The sequence below is a fragment of the Nothoprocta perdicaria genome, unplaced genomic scaffold, assembly GCF_003342845.1.
Source record: "Nothoprocta perdicaria isolate Ctin4 unplaced genomic scaffold, notPer1 scaffold_27, whole genome shotgun sequence".
Lineage (NCBI taxonomy): Eukaryota > Metazoa > Chordata > Aves > Tinamiformes > Tinamidae > Nothoprocta > Nothoprocta perdicaria.
In genome coordinates this window covers 2,614,197-2,637,017 of record NW_020455499.1, presented here as the reverse complement: position 1 = coordinate 2,637,017, position 22,821 = coordinate 2,614,197, and the positions used below count along the sequence as shown (strand labels likewise).

General features: G+C 33.6%; 1 protein-coding gene across 1 annotated transcript in view; it reads right to left on the bottom strand.

Moving 5' to 3' along the window:
* LRP1B (LDL receptor related protein 1B) overlaps positions 1-22,821 on the bottom strand; it is a 264,021-nt gene that overhangs the window by 52,769 nt on the left and 188,431 nt on the right. The window contains exons 62-74 of the mRNA XM_026040854.1: positions 20,685-20,801; positions 20,453-20,572; positions 20,099-20,218; positions 15,849-15,965; positions 9,565-9,671; positions 8,974-9,103; positions 7,987-8,093; positions 7,558-7,690; positions 4,355-4,477; positions 3,057-3,179; positions 2,676-2,813; positions 1,965-2,099; positions 847-966 (exon numbers count right to left, since the gene is read on the bottom strand). Coding sequence (XP_025896639.1) covers positions 847-966; positions 1,965-2,099; positions 2,676-2,813; positions 3,057-3,179; positions 4,355-4,477; positions 7,558-7,690; positions 7,987-8,093; positions 8,974-9,103; positions 9,565-9,671; positions 15,849-15,965; positions 20,099-20,218; positions 20,453-20,572; positions 20,685-20,801 — 1,590 coding nt within the window. The remainder of the gene's footprint in view (positions 1-846; positions 967-1,964; positions 2,100-2,675; positions 2,814-3,056; positions 3,180-4,354; positions 4,478-7,557; positions 7,691-7,986; positions 8,094-8,973; positions 9,104-9,564; positions 9,672-15,848; positions 15,966-20,098; positions 20,219-20,452; positions 20,573-20,684; positions 20,802-22,821) is intronic.

Genomic DNA, 22,821 nt, shown 5'->3' with positions numbered 1-22,821 from the left:
AGATCAGTTACTGGTGCACCAGGTACACACGGAGTGGTTCACAGAATCACATCTTGTAACTTCAGCATTGGTTCCTAGCTGAAGACTCAAAGGGTAGAGGGAAGCCAAATTCACCCCACTGTTTCACTAAATCACAGAYAGGATGTGATCACACTTCCAGTTATTCAGGTATAGGCCCATAAAGATGATATTAACTTTATTGAGGCAGCTGGATTACTACTTGTTTTATTTGTAAAAGGATTTTAAAAGTTAGGTAATACCCAGACTTATCTGTTACCTGTATTTTGTGCAATATATCTTATTAAAGGGAGAAAGGCCCTWTAAGTGTGCATATTTCTTTACCTTCACTGGAGCATGGTCTAGGCAGCTGATTTATACTAGATACCTATTTTAGGTTACTAATATAAATTTCACATACMCAACTTGTCTAAAATTTTGCAACAAGACAAAGCATATTGTGTCAAGCCCAAGTACTTTATTTCTGAAGTATTTAAAATAATGCCCCTATGAAAGAGATTATTCTCTTCCTCAAGCTTCTAAAATTTCACCAGAACGCTTACATGCCTAATAATATACAACCTCTGCACTTTGTGTATATCTGGATGTAGAAGGTGGAAGCTGCAGTTTGACCAAAAAAAAAAAAGTGGAATATCTGCACATAACAGACTTGCATATTAAATATGTTCATTTACATGGAAGTGATAAGAATGATTTTTATGTACTATTCAAGATATATATATATGTACATAAAATGCATTAGGAATGCAACAGATGTTAATGTCAGCAACTACATAAGCAACAAACTAAATAATGAAGTATTGTTAATTCACTTTATTACAGCCTTACCTTTTGCTATGCAACTGTTATTCCTCTCCTTATAATTTTTATCACATATGCATTTATATGAGCCTTTAATATTATTGCAGTGTTGTGAGCAAGCACCAAATACCATACACTCATTGATATCTATGAGGAAAAAAAAATATATCTGTAGTTTCATACTTTATTATTTAACACATTCTCAAYATCATGAAACAATCCCGTAGAACAAAATGAACTCGTAAATATTTTTATTTGCAACGTATTGTTGCTATCACTATGTCATTCCCACTGCARCCAATGTATATCAGAAAAATTATTTTTGTATTATTTCTCTATCCTTCTTACACCAGTCAACCTTAAAACCTGAAGTTAACTTCGACAATGAAAATGTCTGTTATAATTTTCTCCAATATAACTACCTCATTCAAAGTAAAAACTACATGATCACCTCGTATTGGAAAGCCTCCTGTGTATACCTTTTTCTCAAAAGCCAAATAATGAAGCTTTCATATGTAAGCATCTCTTCACTTTGAGAGTCTCAGTGAAGTCATCTGCACTATTTCTGTGCATGATTCATTCATCAGGAAGACTTTCTTCTCTTTGAAAGGTATATTTTGCACGAGATTTCTGATCAACTCTTGTAATAGCTATGTCTGCTTTCAGGCCAGTGAGACACTCTGTATATTAAGGCTGTCTTTTATAAGGTATTTTATTTTCAATCCATTATTTACATTCTGACTTTTCGATTCATAGGTTTTGTTCTTTTTAGGCACCTCAAAATATTCTCATATACCTAGTCTAGACCAACTTATATTGCTCTGTWCAATATTCTACTAGATGTTAAATCATCTGTTTACCCACTAAATTATAAAATCATCCAAGCATCTGACCTGGACCTTTTGACTTTCAGAGATTGCATTAATTTTTGATAATATCTCCAGGTAAAATGCATAAACCTATTTCCACTACATATTCCCTTCAGTTATCTTGATTTCTAATCTCACAGCTATAAAATCATTTTTACACTGAGAAAAAAAAAAAAAAAAAAGTATGTCAAATATATTCCCTTCTCTAACATAGAAAATTGACTATCCAGATAACATTCAATACTTTACAGCAAGGAATGATGCAACGGTCTGTACCTTCACATTGCCTGTTCCCTTGGTTTCTCYGAAACCCAGGTTTACACTGGCAAAACAGGGATGTCTCTGTTTGATTGCAGTATGCATCATCTCCACAAGGATTCACATTATCTTCACATGTATATTCAGTGACACCTAAGCATAAACAAAAATATCTTAAGAAATGCTAATAGATTTCTTTAAACTTCAAAAAAAAAAAAAGACATTTAAAAGAAAACAACAAATTGCCTGTCAAATTTATCTTTGGTTCTGTTAAAATAGCATCACATTATATTTTAAATAAATGTATGACACTACAGTATTTGCCTACATATGCAAGCAGATACTATTTAATCAATATTTTTTGTTTCAGAAGGTGAATTCAATACTATAAAAATATCTTGGCACAGATAAGAAATAAAAAGCAATCTAAACCTCAACTACTTTAAAAAYTCAAAAACTACTCTAATAACTATCACAACCTGAACTGCTATAAATTTTTGCCATGCTCTTATGCTATGTCAAACAGAATGGACATTTCATTATTCTGCTCTTTTGCTTATTTCTTTCTATTTTAAACAAAATACTGTGTATATCAGCTAAGATACTGTGCAGATGTTATCTTCATGTCATATTTTGGTTTTGTCCAGAGGTTCTGCAAGGAAGAAAGTTTCATTTTATCACTTCCTTTCTGCTGCAATAATGAAAACTTAGCACGTTAACCAGACTCACTTATTTTGCAGTCTTGCTCATCAGAGCCATCTTCACAATCATTAAACCAATCGCACTGCAGCTCCATTGGAATACATTTCTTATCATTACAAGTGAACTCATCCTTTTTACAAGGTCTTGCTTTGTATGTGATTTTATCTATACAATTACAAAAGAACAGTAACCARACTATGTCAATATTTAGAATATTTGCATTATCTACGCATACAAATGAACCATTAAGCAGTAGGGAATTATTTAAAGCTTAATTTATTTCTATTTAAATTCTGACCTATTAACCTCCAGTTAAAGTTTAATGCAAGATAAGCACACTTCTCTAATACAGTTTGCCTTTAAGTTGTTTTCTTTGATCGGAATGTCTTGAAAGGTATCATCACTTACTGCAGTGATCTTCATCCGAGTTATCACCGCAGTCATCAACCTCATTGCAAATCTGTTCAGGTCGCAGACAAACCCTGTTGTTTCTACATCTGTATGGCCTTGTAGGAGGGCATGGAAACTTTACTGTATTAAAACAAACAGAGAATCTGCTAGCACCCAGCGAGTCCTCTTAACCCTCCTTTACTGCCTGCCTACCAATGTAAAAAGCAAGCACAGAAACAAAGAGGTACAACCTGACATGTGAGTGKTACTTGATTTAATGAAGCAATATTTGAATATCTACAGTATAAGGTTTTCATTTATAAAAGGAATATTTCCTGTTTCATTCCTGCTTTTTTTTTTTTCTCATTCCTAAAATGAATTTTTAGGCTAATAATGCTTATTTTTGAGAATCAATAGGTGCAACGTAAATAAAATAAAGCGGGTAGAAGATCCAACGTTGTTCTACATTTGAGCATACAATTATGTTTTTTCCATGTGTGCAGTTACTAGAAAAAATAGATTATTCACAATTTTATCAGAAATTATAATAGCAGCAATAAAAATAGAAAACTGCATGAAACTGGATATGCTTACTAGCCATTTGCCTCAATGAACAGAATAAAATACATAGAATGCCTGTTGTTCAACAGAATTTTGAAATCAATTATGGCTGTAAAATTAAGTATAGTTGTAAAGAATATTCTTAGTATTGGTTTTATAATAAAACTTGCCTGAATTCATTGTGAATAGACAGAGTAAAAACTAAGATGCAATTTTTCTTGGAACTCTGAGAATTTAAATTTTACATTAGGGTAAAACTTCTGCATGCGCATAGATTAGGTGACAAAAAGTTGTGCTAAATTCTTCTTGGCAAGTCTACTATCTAAAAGTTGATGCATTTTGGTTAATGCATTTTCACATGTTTTTGCTATTTCTAAAGCTTTGCAATCTTAAATTTCTGTTAATTGCATATATATTAAAGTCAGTGTAATAACGTACTCAGGGAAATGTTTCTTACAAAACAATTACTCTCAGAATAAACAGGCATTTATCTATCAGATAAGTGTAACTAACAGAGGCAATTCCTCATTCTGTAAGTTTTCACCGGTGTAGATTAATAAATACATATAATAAAAACTTTCCATTTATAGAATAGTATTCTACTTGTACATCTTTATTTCGAGCTATTCCTACTGTTTTAAAAGCCACATGAGAAAAGATTGGAACTGTACGTTCTTTGATAGATGTTACATAATCTTTCTAAATTGCTTGCTTACTTTATTAAATAAAAAGCACTGAAAAATTTGGTGCCATACCACACATTTCAGCCACTTCATCAGAGTTATCTCCACAGTCATCCTCTCCATCGCAGACCCAAAAATGTAGTTTGCAGAGGGAATTGTTGCACAAAAATTCATCAGCTCGGCACACATTTCCCCCTGGAAGGATGGACAGAAGATAGGAAGAAAAACAAGAGAGCAGAAAGACAAAAGAAAATCAGTAGAGCTATTTATCACATTCTATCCCCAGTGAATGAAACACGTCATAACTAAATGAACCAAATCTCAAAYGAAAGGGTTGAAGAGACAAAAACTCATTTCAAAATCTACTCCTTAAGCAAACACTTTGCTTTTTTGCAAGTCAAGATTTTGCTCTTTCATCTACTTCCCTGAYTGGCCTGGCAATTATCAAGGAAAGACATTAAAAACTCACCAGCTAAACATGTTCCCCTTGTATTTAGCCAGGAGATATTTAAACCATCTTTCTGTCTAAATCTTCCTCAGGTGAAGCTGTCTTTCAGATAAGAAATGGTTGGGTACATCCCTACTTTGTGCTCTCAGAGAACGGAATAAACCAGAACAATACAGAAATATGGCCCCACCTGTGAAAAGCCACTTGAGGTTTATTTCCTATGAATGCCTGATGTTCTACCTAGGCCTGCTSACAGCCTCACTGAAACACATCATCTTCAGAGGGACAAAGCGACTGAAATCCCTTCTCCATGAGCTGGCTTTGTTTTTCTTCTGASTTGTACAGTGCTTAACAAAGCTTTTAATGACTCCACCAGCTTCCACTGTGAAAGAAGACCTGGCCTTACTGGGAAAGAGTCAGACTAGATAACTGCTTTCTTTTGGTAATTRCTGGTAATTTGGTAATTTTTGGTGAGCACAGATGCGCCAAGAATAAAGTCCTCCGTGCAATTTCAGTGTTGAAAGCACTGATTTTATCAATTAAGTTACAACAGCTCCCTAACATTCATTTTCTATATAATATATTTTTCCACGATAGATTCTCAAAGTTTCCTGAGAGGAGCAGAGTATAACAGAAATGAAGCTGAGCATCTGCAGAGGAGGAAACACTGCAATTTTACATGAGAGCACCAGAACTGTCACCATGGCTTACCCCAAGGCACTAAGCACATTCAAAAACTGGATCAATCTACAGGAGCTTTTTCTTATTGATTCAGTGCTGTCATGGCCCCACTATGACCAATAAGAGGCTTTCTTTCCATATAAAGGGTTCGTTTTCCAGAAAGCTAATTTATATCAAATAGCCAGCAAGAAATAGGGTGTAATGTTTATATTACATCATTGGGTATGATTCACTTCCATTGCAAGTATACCTTAAGAGCATTAAGAGAAATATTAAATTATTTCTGTTAGTGGACAATTCACATATACAATTCAATTATTTCAAATATTCAGAGTCAACATATACAATTCAAATGTTCAAATATATATAATTCAAATACTCAATTGAAATATTTCTATTAATGTAAAAATACGTACAATTCAAAATGGGAAGAMATGAATATAGTATAGATTGTAATCACATCAATGCTGCATCTCTAGTTGTATATTCAAGTTTTAAAATGCTGATTTATTTTTTAAATACACTTAGCTAGAGATACATACTACAAGAATTATTTTAGAATGCTTTAGAATAAAACTCCTTTTGTTTTAGCTGTATTTCTACTGAGGARAAATTAGTTTTTCTAAAGTACCAGCAAGATAAACTGGCATTTGTTTTATGTGATTGTTCTGTCATAATTCTTTTATAGACTAGATTTCTGTAACAAAAGATCATAATTGTAACATAAATACAAAGTAGTATAGCAATAACCAACTAGACAAAAGGCTTCTTAGCATATGATAAGCAATTTGTATTTCACAGAAGTGCCATTATGCCATCCAAAGAATAACGTGGGCTTCAGATATAATGAAAGTGTTGCTCTTATTTATACTTCATTGGTTTTAAAGAGATACAGTCTAGATAATTTTAAAAGTCAGTTTTGCAAAACATTAGAAGAAGTCTCCTTTTATACCTAACTGTCTTTGCAACATTCTTCCAGTTGTCTTCAGTTTCTCGTCTCTTTTATTAAACACAAAATCATTCCATATAACTTCATTATTTTCCTAGTTGTAAATACAGTTTAACAGATTTTGGACAACAAAAATGACAAAACAGATGTATATTATATTTAAAAGTTGCTTTTTTTTGACAAAATAGAAAAGAACTACTAGTTGCAACATCATTCATTTTGAGAGAAAAAGTTATCAGAGTGCTGAAAAAAATGTTTTTTTTAAAAAAATTTTGAATTCTCTGTCATTGAATTTCTCTGTCACTGTATTTCTACAATTTCTACAATTTTCTACAATTTCTACAATTTCTACAACAACCGAGAATTCTGGACGGTGGTAATCTCTCGTAGATAAAATAATGTCTCTCGTAGATAAAAATGTTCACATAAAAAAAAATCTTTTTTTTTTTTTTCATGGTTCAACCCTCAGGAGGAAAACTATGAGTAGCTTCATTAAGGATGTTTAATGATGTATATAATATCTATATTGCAATTAAACATTGTATGTATGTGTGTACCTATATATGCATATGTATGTAAATATATACATACGAACAATTGAAAAACTCTTGTTAGTTCAGGCTATGTGAATAATTAGCAACTATTGGAATTAGATTAATAGGGTATTTCCCAAGATCATATCTGGAAGCTTGTCCCTAAAAATGGAAGTTTGGACACAAGGTTTCTCTCCATATGAATCRACTTATGTTATGAGTTCAGTTCTGTTCTGTGAGGAAATTGAGCATTCAAGCTGTGATCTTGTAAGTTCTGGTTAGACATAAGATTTCCTCTACACTAAAGCAGATAGAAAACTGGGTCTTAAATTTATGTAGTCAGCAATTTATCATTAAACTGCATGGATTTGTAAATTATTGTTACCTGTACAATCACTGTAAATTAACAGGACTTATATACTGTTACAATAAAACATAACTCTCTTTTGGTTCTTGAGAAAGGCAAACCGAAGGAGAAAAGAGTTGTTAGTTATAAACAATGAATTTTGTTTCTTTATSCAGCCATTTATGAAACTCAATGCTGCATTTCCAAAAGAAGTCATGGCATCGYTCACAACTCTTGCAGTATCCCTACTTACAATGTGTCTTAATACCAATAAATAAACAAATAAAGTAAGCCTTTTTCAAGAAAAGCGTGTCTTGCCTTGGTCACAGCTTTCTTCGTCGCTGCCATCCACACAGTCCTGGATTCCATCACACAGCCACCGGATGGGGATGCAGTGGGCCTTATTTCTGCATCGAAACTGATCTTCTTTACATTCAGTTACACAGTCCATCTGTGTGAATACACACGTGCACTAAACATCAATTAACAGTAACACTGACAGCAYACTTGCAAATATACCACAGTTAACTGATACTGTTTTATTACCCAGCTATTTAATGCAACCTAGTTGTTCCTTGCTATGGACAGTGTTATTTAAATAGTTACCAAACTCCAAGTGAATTTTAATCATGCTTTGTATATTCCCATATTTTCTCGCTTATGGTGTTTGATATCAGAAGTGGGAACAATGTTTAAAAGACTTAATGTCAGACGGTACAAAAAATTCAACCGCACTGTGTGAGTTACCTCATCGGATCCATCGGCGCAGTCATATTCTCCATTACATTTCAAAGACGCCGAAATGCAGCCTCCACTTGCACACACATACTCACTTGAAGAACAGGTTGGAGATGCTAATTACAAACACACATTTTAGCATTAAGAAAAACACAATTTATAACAAGCTGCTTTGTAATTTAAGGTTTTCATCTGGTTAAGCCTAGTGAATAAACATTTATTTGTAGCTGACAAGAAATTTTCTTTCAGAAAACACAGCTACATTTTTGACAAAACTGAGCTTGCCCTAGGTAAATTATATAATGATAGTGAAAGGACATTTGCTTTGTTTATCTTCTGTTTTTCTTATGTTTAATAGTAATGAAAAATACAATGCATATATCAATATAAGTATAAAATAGCGCATGTTTAAAGTATAACTCTGAAATTTATATAAATGCTTATAACTAAATAATCTTAATTTATAGAAGAGTTATTACAATAAAATTAATATTAAATATAGTTCAGCTTCAGTGATCTAAAGATGACTTACTAAAGATCTGGCAAAATTCATGCAAACATAAACAAGTGCATTTTCCAAAAAGGCAAAAAGGAAAGAAAACTGTAACAATAAAACTGTTAATTTGCTAGAGAAACACTTTGCATGAGGACAGATAAAAATGGACTACAAAGCAAAAAATTCCCAGCGGCAATTTAGTAATATACCAAAAATTAGTCCTCTTGTCAGAGAGGAATTTGGTAAGCTGGATATTCATTATCAACTTCTGCCAGAAGAAAACTTACAGTGCACGGCTGTTCATAAGCAGGTGTTTAAAACATGAGTAGGAAGGCATAAATTCAAATGAAAGAGGAATTTCTGATTCATTTGCCTTCCTCCCCACTTGTGATGTGCAAATTATCTTGCTTTGTTGAGTTGCTTTCTCTTCGTTTCACTCTGTTCTATCCCTTGTTTCATTTATTCATACAAAACTATTCTCAGCTTTATTTAAGCAATACCTGGTTCACAATTTTTCTCATCATCTCCAAGCTTACAGTCTTCATGACCATCACATTTCCATTTTGCTGATATGCACTGACCATTGGAACACTGGAACTGATCTCTCGAACAGCCCGTTTCACAATACCTCTGTTACAATTATAAAAAAAGGTATACATAAGATCAAAAGTTTAATGTGTTGATAAATATACAGGTGACCAGAAATTAGAAAAGTCAGAARTTAGAGAACAGAATTTGCCGTATTATGAAATACTTTAAGAACTTGTGACATAAAATGTGTTTGTGTATAATATCCATGCAATGTTGCTTGCAACCTCTAAGTAGGAGGCAAACACATGAGGTGCAGAAGGATTAGGAGAGAGAGGAAGGAACAGAAAAACAGAAAAAACAGAAAAATAGCAAAGGCAATAATCAGTGAGCTTCTGCTATACAAGCAACAGGCCTTACTTTTATTTTTTAATGACTCTTATATTCAGTTTCATGTGTAGAATTCTGTAACGACTTACTAAAATATTCACACGGGGGAAAATATAATGCTAGAATTTGCTAGAATTATCAACATATTTTTTTTTGGCCTGGAAGAAGGCTACCTCATCTGAGCCATCTGCACAGTCATAGTCTCCATCACACCAGAATCTTGCTGAAACACAATCTCCATTGGCACAGAGCAAGTCTTTCAATGTACATGTCTGAGGCTCTGAATAAAGAAAAGAAAAAGTAAAAACCCTAGGTTTATTAGCATTTCCATGTAATGTTTTCTCATTTTCATATATATAAATATACACACACACCTCCAAATCAATGATTATAAAAAAGTCAAAATCAGTAACTGTTAAAATATCTTAAGGAGTGTTTTTGCTGTGGAATTTTGTTTCATAACTCATTATAACTAAATTTCATCTTCCAATATAACAAAACAATCATACAAATACCAACGGGTCTCTCAAATGTCTTTTGAAAACTATAAGTGATGCTGGATACATATATGTTATTTATTTCAATTAGTTTTTGACTAGAAATTAAACGTGTTTGGCACCTGATAATAAAGGATGTAAGCAGGAATAAATAGCTCTTTCATTTGGAGTCATGTAACAGTATAACTTTCATCTCACACTTTTTCAACCCATTTATGTGAAGAATTAGCTACCCCTGCACTAAAAGCTCAGAGGAATAGTGTTGCCATGGTAAATGAAGTACCTAGAAAAACAAGGTTTGGAATTTCAAGAGAAGAAATTCAGTTTTCTAGAAATTAACTACAGAAGAAAGTATGAGAATAATCCACTGATTTAAACACTGACAAAATGGTTAGAGATTTAACAGAACAAGAATACAGTGAGTTGCAAAAACCAATGGACAGTATAAGTTCAGGAAAAGAAAAAATACACTATTGTCAATATGCTGGAAAATTCAGGAAAAAAAAAAAAAAGGTGAAGGATGGAATTCCAAGTCATTTCAGGAAAACCAAAAGGGAGACGCTAGATAAAGGTATCTAAGGAGCTAACAGACAGGAAGGTTACGGTATCAGATGGAAGGTATCATAAGTCAGACATTTCATGATAAATTAAAACTTTCTTTTTTTCCATTCTGTAGAAGGAAATGAAACATGGTAGGGAGGTTGGATGCAATCACAGAAGGTGTACACTGAAGAGGAAAAGTAGACATGAAGTTAATTCAAGGTTTAGGGAAAGCAAACAGTAGAATCAGGCTATGTAGGACAGTGGATTCCAGCCTGTTTGCTCTCCTCCCTGCAMAAGCCCTGAATCCTGCTGTTGTTGCCACCACAAGAAAGGAGAGAGAGATCCATGGGGAAGAGTGTCCCAGCAGACAASCATGTTCTGTCCACATGAGGATGAGAACCAGTACCCAAGACACTRGAGAGAAAGAAGACAGGAGCTAGACTATGGACCATTGGTTACAGTACTATAGGTGATGAAGCAGAATTTAAGTCTCTATATGATTTAGATTTAAACAGTCATAGAGTTATGTGAAAGTAGGACTGAAATGGCAAACAGGCATTTTTGAGAGGATATTTCCACCACAGCCAACCACTGAAACATGAAATAGTATTAAAATCAAGTGTAAGGATTATTTGGCAGGACCTTTTCAACATATAGGGTGCTTTTAGTTAGAATAGAGTGATTGACAGGAATCAAAAATGGTTTCAAAAAAGGCACAGATTTCATGAACATTTCAGACTTTCTTTTTTAATACAAACTTGATAAAAATAAAGTTGAAGTATGCCCATTTGAGGAGAATTACATTTCTCAGGTGAGCATAATTTTTCATTTTGAAATTGCAAGAAAGTCATAATAAAAGYATATCTACAGCAATTGCATCAGTTCTCCAGCAAAGTTATTTTCAAGCAAATGAAAGGTTAGCATTTATATGGATTCTTCAGATTATATACATACTTCTAATTTTTTTCTAAGTAAAAGCTCAATGTATAAATGTTTGCAAATCACTGACATTTAATTCCTTTTCTTCTCAACAGGCCATGAAGAGGAGGTGGAAAATATGATAAATTATGTAAAGGAAATAATTTGTGGAAAAAGTAATTCACATGCAAATAAACATTTGTCATGTTTCTATAYTGATTTGCAAAATATAAGCAAATACTTTTTCTATACTACTAATAAATTATTTATAAGCAGAGATTTGATTCTAGAAAAATGCACACAATGAACTAAMTTCTCATCTCTCTGTCTGCAAGAAATATTCCTGCTGCTGGAATACAGCTCCATGATTTACATATGAACACTGTACAGCAGAGTACTTTTCCATCAGTGTTCATACTGTTATTGAAAGGAATAAGTATTCATATATCCCTGTATACACAAAGGAGGACAGCATCTTTCAACTTCTGTTTTATAAAAACACCCAAAATCCTTCCTGAGAAGGCATTTTTAAATGATTAGAAAGAATTTTATTTGAAATATATCACATTAAAACACGAAAAGAGATCATTTCAAGTCTGAAAATACTCTGTATAGCCAACAGAAAGATTTGTCATCAACTTAAATGGTAGCAAGAGCAGAATCTCAAGGGAAACATTTAAAATAATTTCACATTTGAGGTTCAATTTTGCATTTAATGAGCATATATATTACAATATGCCGTGAATTGGAAGGATTTTGTTAGGATATTATGATCATTGAACTTCTATRCCCTTTCTTAAAAGCATCTGAGGTACTTATTCTGCACTTTTTTGCTCATGTTTTTATTTTTTGTTTGTTCTTATTCAGAATTCTACTTTGTAACAGCTGTTACCAAGCCAATATTAACAAAACTAATTCATTTGGCTTTAGCCAAAATGAATTAGTGTACATTGAACTCTTCATCTCAGCATCTGGCAGCAGAACATAGGGAAGAATTAAGGTGCATATGCAGGTCACACTTTATTTCTAGTCACTGAGGGATAAGATATAGATTATCTCTAKCATACCACCAAAATATACTGTTGGGTACATAGTTTATGGAGAGGGTAATTAAGGTACCTGGTAAGGAACAGCCATCAAATTAAGCAAATAGGACCTGAAATTGATTTGTATTTGATTTGTAATTGATTTGTAATTGATTTGATTTGAAATTGATTTGTAATTGATAATTACTTTACAAAAAGGATAGTAAAGATTGGAAAAGGTACCTAGGGCTCACAAAATTTGGAAAATGAGATCTATTGAATGTTACTAYATAGAAAAATCACTTAGATATATAAATCACATCATGATAAGGAAATTCAATGAGCTAAAAATAATCAGAAGCTGAAAGTACTAAGTACTAAGAAGAAATTTTATGCAGGCCCAGGCACTRTCCTCTCCTGGGAACAGGACAGTGTGCTGTATGGACCCTTGGTCTGAACTAATGTGTCGTTCTATAGCATTAGAAGTGCTATGGCAGTGTAGTGATGCAGTGAGCTCTATGCAAGACCTTTTTTTTGTGAAATGCAACACCTAATGTTCACTAAATCCCACTTAGTGAACAGATGCTACTGGTTCACCACAAGTCACAAAAGTAGCTGAGGATACTGCCTGCRGAGCTTCAACAGATCTACTACAAAACAGTCATGTTGAAGTTGAAACTCTGCAAAGAGCGAAGCCAGAGTACTCAGCTTAACATATTGATATCACATCAGGGAAACCACATTATTGTGACAAAATAGAATGGGAAGCAAAAATAAAGAAATCCTTCTTTATAATTCTCCATTACAATACAGTGAAAAGTTATAAAATAGACCCTCCTGCAAAATGAATGTCTGTAGGCACAAGGTAAGTAGGTGGTTGTAGTTCTTTTCTTCATATAGTGAATACTGTGTTAAATGCAGACTTTTCCTTCTGCAATAAACTTTAGTATTGTATTTAACTAAAACAAAACCAGCACTTGCTCTCTGTTAGTCTAGACATACACCTGGCAGATGCACATAGGAGAATCYTTTGGTGCACATCACCTTACGGTACCAAAGCAGTGAACTTGCCTTTGCCTGGTGCAACGTGACATGTTGTCAAAAGCACCCTCCAAGATACTAATTAACTGAAAAGAATCAGTTATTAGAACTAGAAATGTTTTCCGTTTTGTTTATTGCTYACTCAATATGGATCTTTTAACCTTCCTAATAATAACTCTCACTTATGTGGGAAAGAGTCCAACTGACAGCTGGCAGCCTTCATTAGGTTTAATGTTTTAAAAAGGTCTTCCAAAATTCAAATTTACTCAAATTCCCCGGAACATTTAGCTGCTGTGTGCTGGTATTTAAGGAGAGTAGGCAAAGGCAGAGGTCCCACTAGCTCTCTCCAGAGCCCTGTCCTTGTCCAGCCTCCCCATCACAGGACTCTCTAATCCTTCTGGGAGTTGCTGCTATCAGACTGTTCCCGACACACAATCCTTGCAGGAGGTGTCATTTTCACCAGTAATTTTTGCCACCCTTGGAAGGAGCACAGCATATTTGCACGCAGCTGGATAAGCACTAGGCGTTTTTTAAAACCACTTTCAACAACTGAACAATACTATCTTTTCACAAAATTTCAATGTTTTGAAATTTAACAACAGCTACCCTACTGTACTTGGATGGCAGAATAAGGAATTCAACAGTTGGGAAGTAAAGTATGCATCTGACAAGCAAAATAAAAAATATTGAAAAGCAAACGCAAATTACAATGCATTACTGTTCTGTTTAATGYCTACATTTGATAAATTTTGTTTGGAGAGTTTGAATGATTGTCTTGCTTGAAGAACGTGGGATGTCTGGGAACCCTCAACTCACTAATTCCAACCATTATGATTAGCTATGGATTTCTTTAGCCGAAAGACTAGAAAACAGCCAACAACTGAATGGATAACTTAATAATTGATATGAATGAAAAGATCGCAAGCTTAACAATCAAAACCAAAGATAGATTACTCTTGTGTTACTTGAGTAATTTTTAAAATTGTATAACAGTGCATTAGCAATAAAGTTTAGGGAAAYAAAATATGCTAGATCATAAATCAACCCTGCTTCACATATGGCAATTTTCAATAATAATAATATTATTGAAATAATAAATTTGAAATAATAATATTGAAAATACTTATTTTGCAAATACTCAGATTTGAGGAAGTAGATCTTTTTAATTTTCCTATTTTTAAAAATGATCTGGGCATGTGGCTTTATACGGATAAACAATGCCTCTTTCTTTATCATTTTTACATGAACATAACATCATTTCTTACTATTTATAAATGAAAATGGAAAAATCTTACAAGGATCAATAATCAATTCAAAAATACAATCTCACACAAAGATAAGAATATTTTTGTGTGTCAAAACAAGCCCCTGAGATACAAGTGTAGACGGCTTTGAGTGACTGACATGACATTTTCCCCTTTAGATGAAATACTCTCCTACGGTCACTGAGCTGCTAGGGATTGCTGTAACTTGCATCATTTTCACAGGCAGATACTGATTAAATTTAGGCATACAAGTCCACTTCAGCTTTTCAAGCAAAATGGCCTAGTCTTCAGAATGTCCTGAGGACGCGTAGAGACTGTCTTGGATAGGAGAAAAGAGTATACAGCACTTGCTCATTTTGAGAACACTTTATATTACGGATTCTAGGCTATTTCCTCAGGAAATATGAATTTATATTCATATATATACTGACATACGTGATATRTACATATATATTCATATTCAGGATGATTCAACATTTTCTCCACCAAAATAATAATTTCCTGGATCTCTAACCATTGAGAGATACAGCAAATTATTGAGAATTTGTCATGTCTTCACAAAAAAAAAAAAACAGATTTAAATTAACTCATTGCAAGTGTTATTACAAAGTTACTTTCAACAACAAGATCTTCTTTTTTTATATGATTAAACACTTGGAAAGTGGACTTTAGAAGATACAAACAACTCAGGTCACCTAAGGAATACACAGAATATAATGGGCAGATAGTGTTAGATCAAACGCTATTTTTGGCAAACGTTTATCCCTTAAGGCAACATTAAATAGGTTTTACAGCTCTTATTCCGAGATAAGAAATATGACATTTAAGAGATAGCAATGTGAACAAAGGCAACTAACTCTGATGATACTTTTATTATATTTTCTGAATTTGTAAGGTCGCTGAGAAGTCATAGGTTRGGCATTCTTGTATAGTTCTTTCACACAGAATTACAACTGAGAATGAAAAAAGGAGGACTTGAGCAACAGATGGAAGACAGACATAAAGTTGGAACATTAGACATTTTCAATTSTGGTCAAGTGATTTTCAGCTCATCAGAGGTCTTTCTAAGAAAGCATAGTTGTGTGCTTTACCAGTATTAAGTTTCCCCCTATATGTTGTTAAACTGACTCTGCACCTTGTAACACACACACAGGTACAAGTTACTTACTACAGTTCTCTTCATCAGAATTATCACCACAGTCATTTTGGCTGTCACATCTCCAGTGATCTGGGATACAGTTGTTGTTTTTGCACTGGAATTCGTGAGGCCCACAAGTTTTCTTATCTGTAATTAAGAAGACTGTCATTTATATCATTACAAAGACTCAGCTCTGGAAAGACTGCTACCAAACAATGACATGATAATATTACAAAGGATATTTTAGAAGGAGCACCTATAACAGTTAAAATGGTATTTTCAGAAATAATTAACCCCAACACATTCTTCAAGATTCTACTGATTCCTTCATACCRAACAAGATATGCTCATAAATTGTATGATAATAATCAGAACATGTATTTTGGAAGTGTAAAAAATAGAGCAAAATTGTAATGTGTTTTAAATTGAGAAATATGTTTTTTCAAGCAATTTTTACATGAGATGATGCTATGAGATTTAAATATTTAAAACACACTGCTATCTGCTATAATAACTTAACATTTACAGTAAAGTATGAAATTCAAAAGTGAAATACAAATTAGCTTGAGGAGAGGTTAGAAAAATGCACTGTATCTCAAAAAAAAAAAAAACCCCAAAACACTGACTTGTCTTGAATTTTACTGCAAATTTGCTCTATGAGAGATCACATATCAGTAAGCTACAAGGGTAATTATAAAACAAAAATATAAAATATGTATTTTCCACAGCGCTGATGCCATGCAAAGTATCAAGACTAGTCATACCTAATGGGTAACTTTGCCTTTTGATTTATATTTTATCAGTCGTTAGAAAATACAGGTTTACTTATATAAAGTCAAACTTTTAGGGCAAGTAAATCTAAACTGAGATCATGTATTTTCTTCCTATAGTACAATTTCATTGAGCTTTTCTGTATACATAGCAGCACTGTAGGCAAAGCTTTTTCTGGATGCATGAGCACTCTTGACTCCTGCAGTAGCAAGGAGCTGACTGGCTGACTGTTTATTTGTATTCTTTATTTTCTATGTAATTCCTTCAGGTACCTAACAGAAGAGATGAAGCAAACCGAAATGATATCATTGACACATTTTTGTTGAAAAAAAAAGCACATTTAAAATATGCTTTCTTTATAAAAGCTTCAATGACATATTTAAAATTACATTTCACTCTGCTGATATTTCAATAGGAATTTCTTAACTTTCCATTAGGCTATTTCATAGCACGTCAGTTCAGACTCATGTTGCTATCAGGCCACTTGATGAGTTCTAATAAATGATAGAAAGAAGGACTGAGCCCAGCTTGAATCAACCTGCTTTCTCTGCCTGGGAATAGAAAGGAACACATCATGAATTATTGATACTAGATTTGTTGCTATAGCCCAAACTGCTAGGGGTTTTTTTGTTTGTTTTTGTTTAAGATACCGTTCTGTAACTAGAACAAATCAAAGCAATTGCTGGATATCAAGTTAGTGAAGGTAAATGGTGTGCCTAGTTCAGTTCTGCATACTTCAAAATTTAGTAATTACAGTAGTGCTTTTTTACATTTATTCTCTATTTTTTGCCAATATTGTGATTACAAGTAGCTTTCTCCCCATAATATTTTTGTCCTGTGTTTTTTTTTCCTCAAGAAGGCAATAAAATTAAGATGCAGTCAATATTCCTGCCTCTTTTACATTTCAGTTACGACAATCCCTACACAAGCTTGCCTTACACCATGAAGTGTCAAATACTTAAACTGGTCACCTGTTATGTATCTCCATATATATGTGTATAATAATACATATATAATATATATTATTAGATATATACACATATCATACATATATAATATAAAATATTAGAAGAGTGTTTATAGTTTCTATTTAAACTATCAGTTAGGAAAAATAAACATACAATACATCTTTTCATATGCTTCAGACAGATTTCTCCATTTCTCAGCGATGCCAAGTCCACTTTCAGGTGTTGCCTTTTTAAAAATTTACCTGAGTATAGACTGACCTTATGATAGCTACTGAATAATAATCCTTCTTCTTCCTTTTTTTTTTTTTAATTGAATATACACATCAAAATATTTCTTATGCAAAATATTTTGACGTTTGGAAAGCTCTTTATTCTTCACTTCAGAAATCTTAAGCTTTCATTTTTCCCTTGGGATGATACTGATCTCTCACAGCAGCTTATAGCTGCCAACGTCTGCTATAAACCAGATTTGCTTGTCTTGGATTTTTTTTCTTCATGTAAATAGCAGCACAGGAAAACACTAGGATGGCAGAACYGAGATATAACAAAAAGGAAAACTATAGAGAGTTGAGTAATAAAAACCTGATCTCTCAGAAAGACATGTTTATTGGACTCAAAATTTGTAGTATCTTATTTTTTTTGAATGGTCGAACCCTGAAGAGCAGAAATAGACATGAACATTTTGTCATTTTATACCTCTCTTCGATACTGAACCTGCTTTATGTTTTTCTTAAAATGAAGCTGCCTTAAAATGGGGAAGTTTAGGTAATAACTAAAGTTAAAGCACTAAATGATGATTACTCCMTTTTCACATTTCTCTCTTCAAATTACCACTATTAAGAGATCAATGGGTTTACTGTTACAGGCAAAGTGCTTTTTTTCAAGATTTYTGTGCAGCGCATAAGTTCCCATCTATCTTTTGTGCAGCCATATCTAATATTTCCTTTCACAAATAGTTCCAAATGAGGCAGAAGCAAAAAAAAAATAGGATGAAGGTTTGAATGTAGAAGAACAAAACAAACTAAAAAAAAAATCACAAAAAGTTACATTTATATCTTTAAAGTATCTTGATTCTAATCCCAATGCCAGTGAAGTAAAATCTCAATTTGACCACTAATTGCACTGGGCTGCAGATTTTGGATTTTAATTCCATGGGACAGGTAGGGGTGTGTGGGTGTGTGAATAGATGCACGTTTGCACACATCTATAAGTGACAGAATCCAACATGRGAAAACCCTGGCTTTTGCCTGAAGATCAACTCAGCTGCCTGGCAAGGCTATTGCTGATACCGGATGCAAAAAATTCTCAGTTTGCTGAAGAAAGTTTAAGTTTATATAATGCATGCTTCAAAAGTCTTATGGAACACAGCCACCATCATCAATAAAAGGAAAAAAAAACAACAAAGCTTTAAGTCTTCAGGCTAAAAAAGAAATCAGGCATGCATTATGCTAGTACCTCAAATACATATAACCCTTAAAGCAGGCTATAATTATTTTTCAAGGCTAAATATAGCTTTATTCATATTCTAATCAAACAGCTTTTTGAGATGTAAAAAATTCCAATCGTGAGTAAGGATTCACAAAACTTAAGAGGATCTTTAATTGTCTGGGCAGAGAGAATAAACTGACTCAGCCTACTGCTCTTTGAAAAGGAGTACTCAGCTCCATACTTGTGAATATGCATACATTTTCTATTTCTATTTTAATTATCTGAGTCAGAAACTAACCAGAAGATTGTATACACTCAGAATATGCTAACAAATGCTCTCAATATAGTATCCCCAGTTATACATAGTACCAAGTATTGACTAAGCAAAATACATCCCAGTGAAGCATTTAAGAAAAAGGAATTGCCCTTTATACTAGAAGTTTTGCACTGCAAGCATCTTCAGAATGAACTATAAACTATTACAAGTTAGTATTACTGCCAGCATATGCAGATCTTTATTATATTCAACTTGTAACTTTATCATTTAATGTTACCAAAGATTCTTTTTTATAAAAATAGTTCTTGTAAATTGAAAAAGTAGAAATCAAAAAAAGTCAACCAAGACCTCGTGAAATTATTAAGCAATTACAGCAAATTATTACATTTTTCCTATTTATTAACTACAGTGGCAGGAAAGTATACAGAATCAATGGAAACTGTGTAATTCTGTAGGAAAAATCAAGATTGTCAGTATATTCCAGATGAGATACTCACTTACAGATCCGGGCAATAAGACAGTATTGTAATAAAAAGTGTTTATTCATGTAAAGATTTCAATTCAACAAGAACTGCATGAGGCAGATATGACAATTATGTTATATTGGTACTATCACATACTGAAAGAAGACATAATAAGTGAAATCACTTTTGTTAAAATAGGAAAGGGAAATAAAGTCAAGCTACAGTAAGGGATTCAATAAAGTAAATTCTCAATTCAAGTAAAAGATCTTGAAAGATTTTGGTGTGGAAAATACTAGATTTTAATCTATTTTTGCAGCTAAGCTTTCATTCTAAACTCTGCTCTCTCTTTTATAAGACTGCCTTCATACTCACCACAGTTAGCTTCATCTGATCCATCAGCACAATCTGGGTCTTCATCACATACCCACAGTTTAGAAATGCAGTGTTTTGTAGTTTTACACTGGAAATGGTCTGGAGAACAACTGTTTTCCGCTTTAAAGAAAAAGATTTCAAATTAAAACTAGAAATTACTTTTTACATCTCTTTTCTTTAAAAAAATGAAGTTAAAATACATTCATTTAAGTCGTATATGTAGCACTGTACATGAAATAATCCAGCGAATTACCTGTTTTGCATATTCCTCAAATTATTTTACATAGGTGAATTCAGCTCCACGTTTAGAACTAACAACAGCCCGCATAACAAAATTCTCTAAATATTACTTACGACAGTCTCTTTCATCTTCTTCATCACCACAGTCATCCTGTCCGTTGCATCTCAGATTTATTGGAATACACTTCTGATTCTTTGTGCACTTGAACTGACCTGATAGACACACGTGTGTGTCTTAAGTTAAGAGAATAAAAGTATTAATGAGTTTCTTGACAGAATTTAAACCATGGCATTTAAATATCAGTTCAGCACGTTTCTGAAATCTCTACCAAATATAATCACCTACCACAGTTGAGTTCATCAGAATTGTCTCCACAATCGTTTTCTCCATCACATATAAAGGCTGGAAGAGCACAAAGTCCAGTTCCACACTGGAAGCGTCCTGGTTGACATCTAAATTCAGCTAAAGAAAGAAAGAAAACTGCTATCGTACTTGCAGATGAAAAATAAAATGTCAATAGCGTTGTTCCTCTCTTGCAGACTAAGTACAGGAATTCTTAAGTTATTGTATTTGGCTATATAGTCCCATCCTGAACAGACAGCAGGTACTTAAGTGTAAATATATTTCAAAAAAAAATTAAATTCAAGTTTTAGATTCTGGTATAACTCCTCTATTTAATGAATGATAGAGCATACAATCTTCTGTAGGTTATAAGTTGGTGCTTACTATGGAAACAGCAGAGATTTGCTATTAAAGATAAAAACGTCTCCGTTAACATCAGTATTTAAGAAATATCTCTTTCCCTCTATTCAGCTTTGAATATATTTCCCATGAAAGATCTACCACTGTTCATTCTTACAGGCACTGACATTTTACTGAACAAATAATTGTATGCTCCCAGAAAAATATTCTCTATAAACATATTGTAGCTTAAGATGTACTTTTAAGTACAATGATTATATATACAAAGACTAGCTGAAAGGCCTCTGCAGTAGGAAAAGAAAAAGAACTGTAAAATTGCAAAAGCATGGATGATTTCAATAAGCAAAATTCAAATGAACTGTTACTTAGCTGAAAGACTTGTGGAATACACAGTAGAGTTACAGGGACTTTTGTGTGGATAAGCTTGAGGGCAGAATACTGTGATAGTCTTTTATGCAGATTATGTAATATTGCTGCAATAGTTTGCAACTAGTCCTAGAGAAACAGCATCATCCCACTAAAGAAGAGTATTTTACTAATATCTAAGTAAACCTAAATTCAGTTACCATCACTGCTGTCATGCTTTGAGATGCTGAAAAGATCAACGTAATTGACTTCAAACTAAATGGTCTAAAACTCAATGGGAAAACACCACAGCAGCCTATGACATATCCTATAGATGGCTAACGAGATCTGCTGACTCTGCATCACATTGAATCGACTGTAGCAAAGTTAGGCAATGAACTGCATCCATTCACACAGAGGCACCAATCTACAGACACAGTCCCTTATCTAGAGAGGTCTGTTGCCTGCTGGGGGCTCGAATAGCGGATGTCATGGAGAGACTGCCAAGGCTTGTCCAAATGTCTATCCCCTGTTACTATTTCATATGGGCACTAATGACGCCATGGGAAAATAAGCAATATCAAATGAGATTTCAGAGTCCTAGGGATGGCAGTCAAAGGCCTGGGAGCACAGGTTGTGTTCTCTTCTATCCTACCAAAAAGGGGAATGAGTAAGAGGAGAAGAAGGTAGATATTGCAGGTTAACGACTGGCTGCGCCCCTGGTCTTGGCAACAGGGTCTTGGTTTCTATGACCATAGGACACTGTTTGATGACCAACACCTCCAGTGGGGAAAGATGAGAGCACCTCAGCAAGAGGGGCTCGCGTATCTTTGCCAATAGGTTGGCCAACCTGATTAGGAGGGCTTGAAACTAGAAGGAACAAGAGGAAATGGACACAAACTAAAGTACTRAAAGTTCCATAGGAAGTTAAGGAAAAATTTCTTGACAGTGAGGGTGACAGAGCACAGGAACAGGCTGCCAAGAGAGGTTGTGGAGTCTCCTCTGGAGATCTTCAAAATCCGGTTGGAYGTAATGCTGTGCCACATGCTCTAGGTGACCCTGCGTGTGCAAGGGGTTTGGACTAGACAATCTCTAAAGGTCCCTTCCAAACTTAATGATTCTATGATTCTATGACTTTGTGTAAAGTCATAGCCATTGTTTATAATGGACTGGTGAGATTTAACTCTCAAAAYTTTCCTTTGATAATATGCATAAAATTATAAAACTTTAAGAAAGAATTCTATAAAATCTYTAAGATAAAAATCTTGGGCTAAACCTTAAATAGGATCAAATTAAGATTTAAAACATGAGAAACATGTTCTTGCAATTTTCCAAAGATCTTTCTTCAGAGATACTTAATACACAGTTAATGAAAGAGCCTGTACTCTTTGCAAACTTGAGATAATAAACAAAATAATTGTATTGCTTGTTTTCT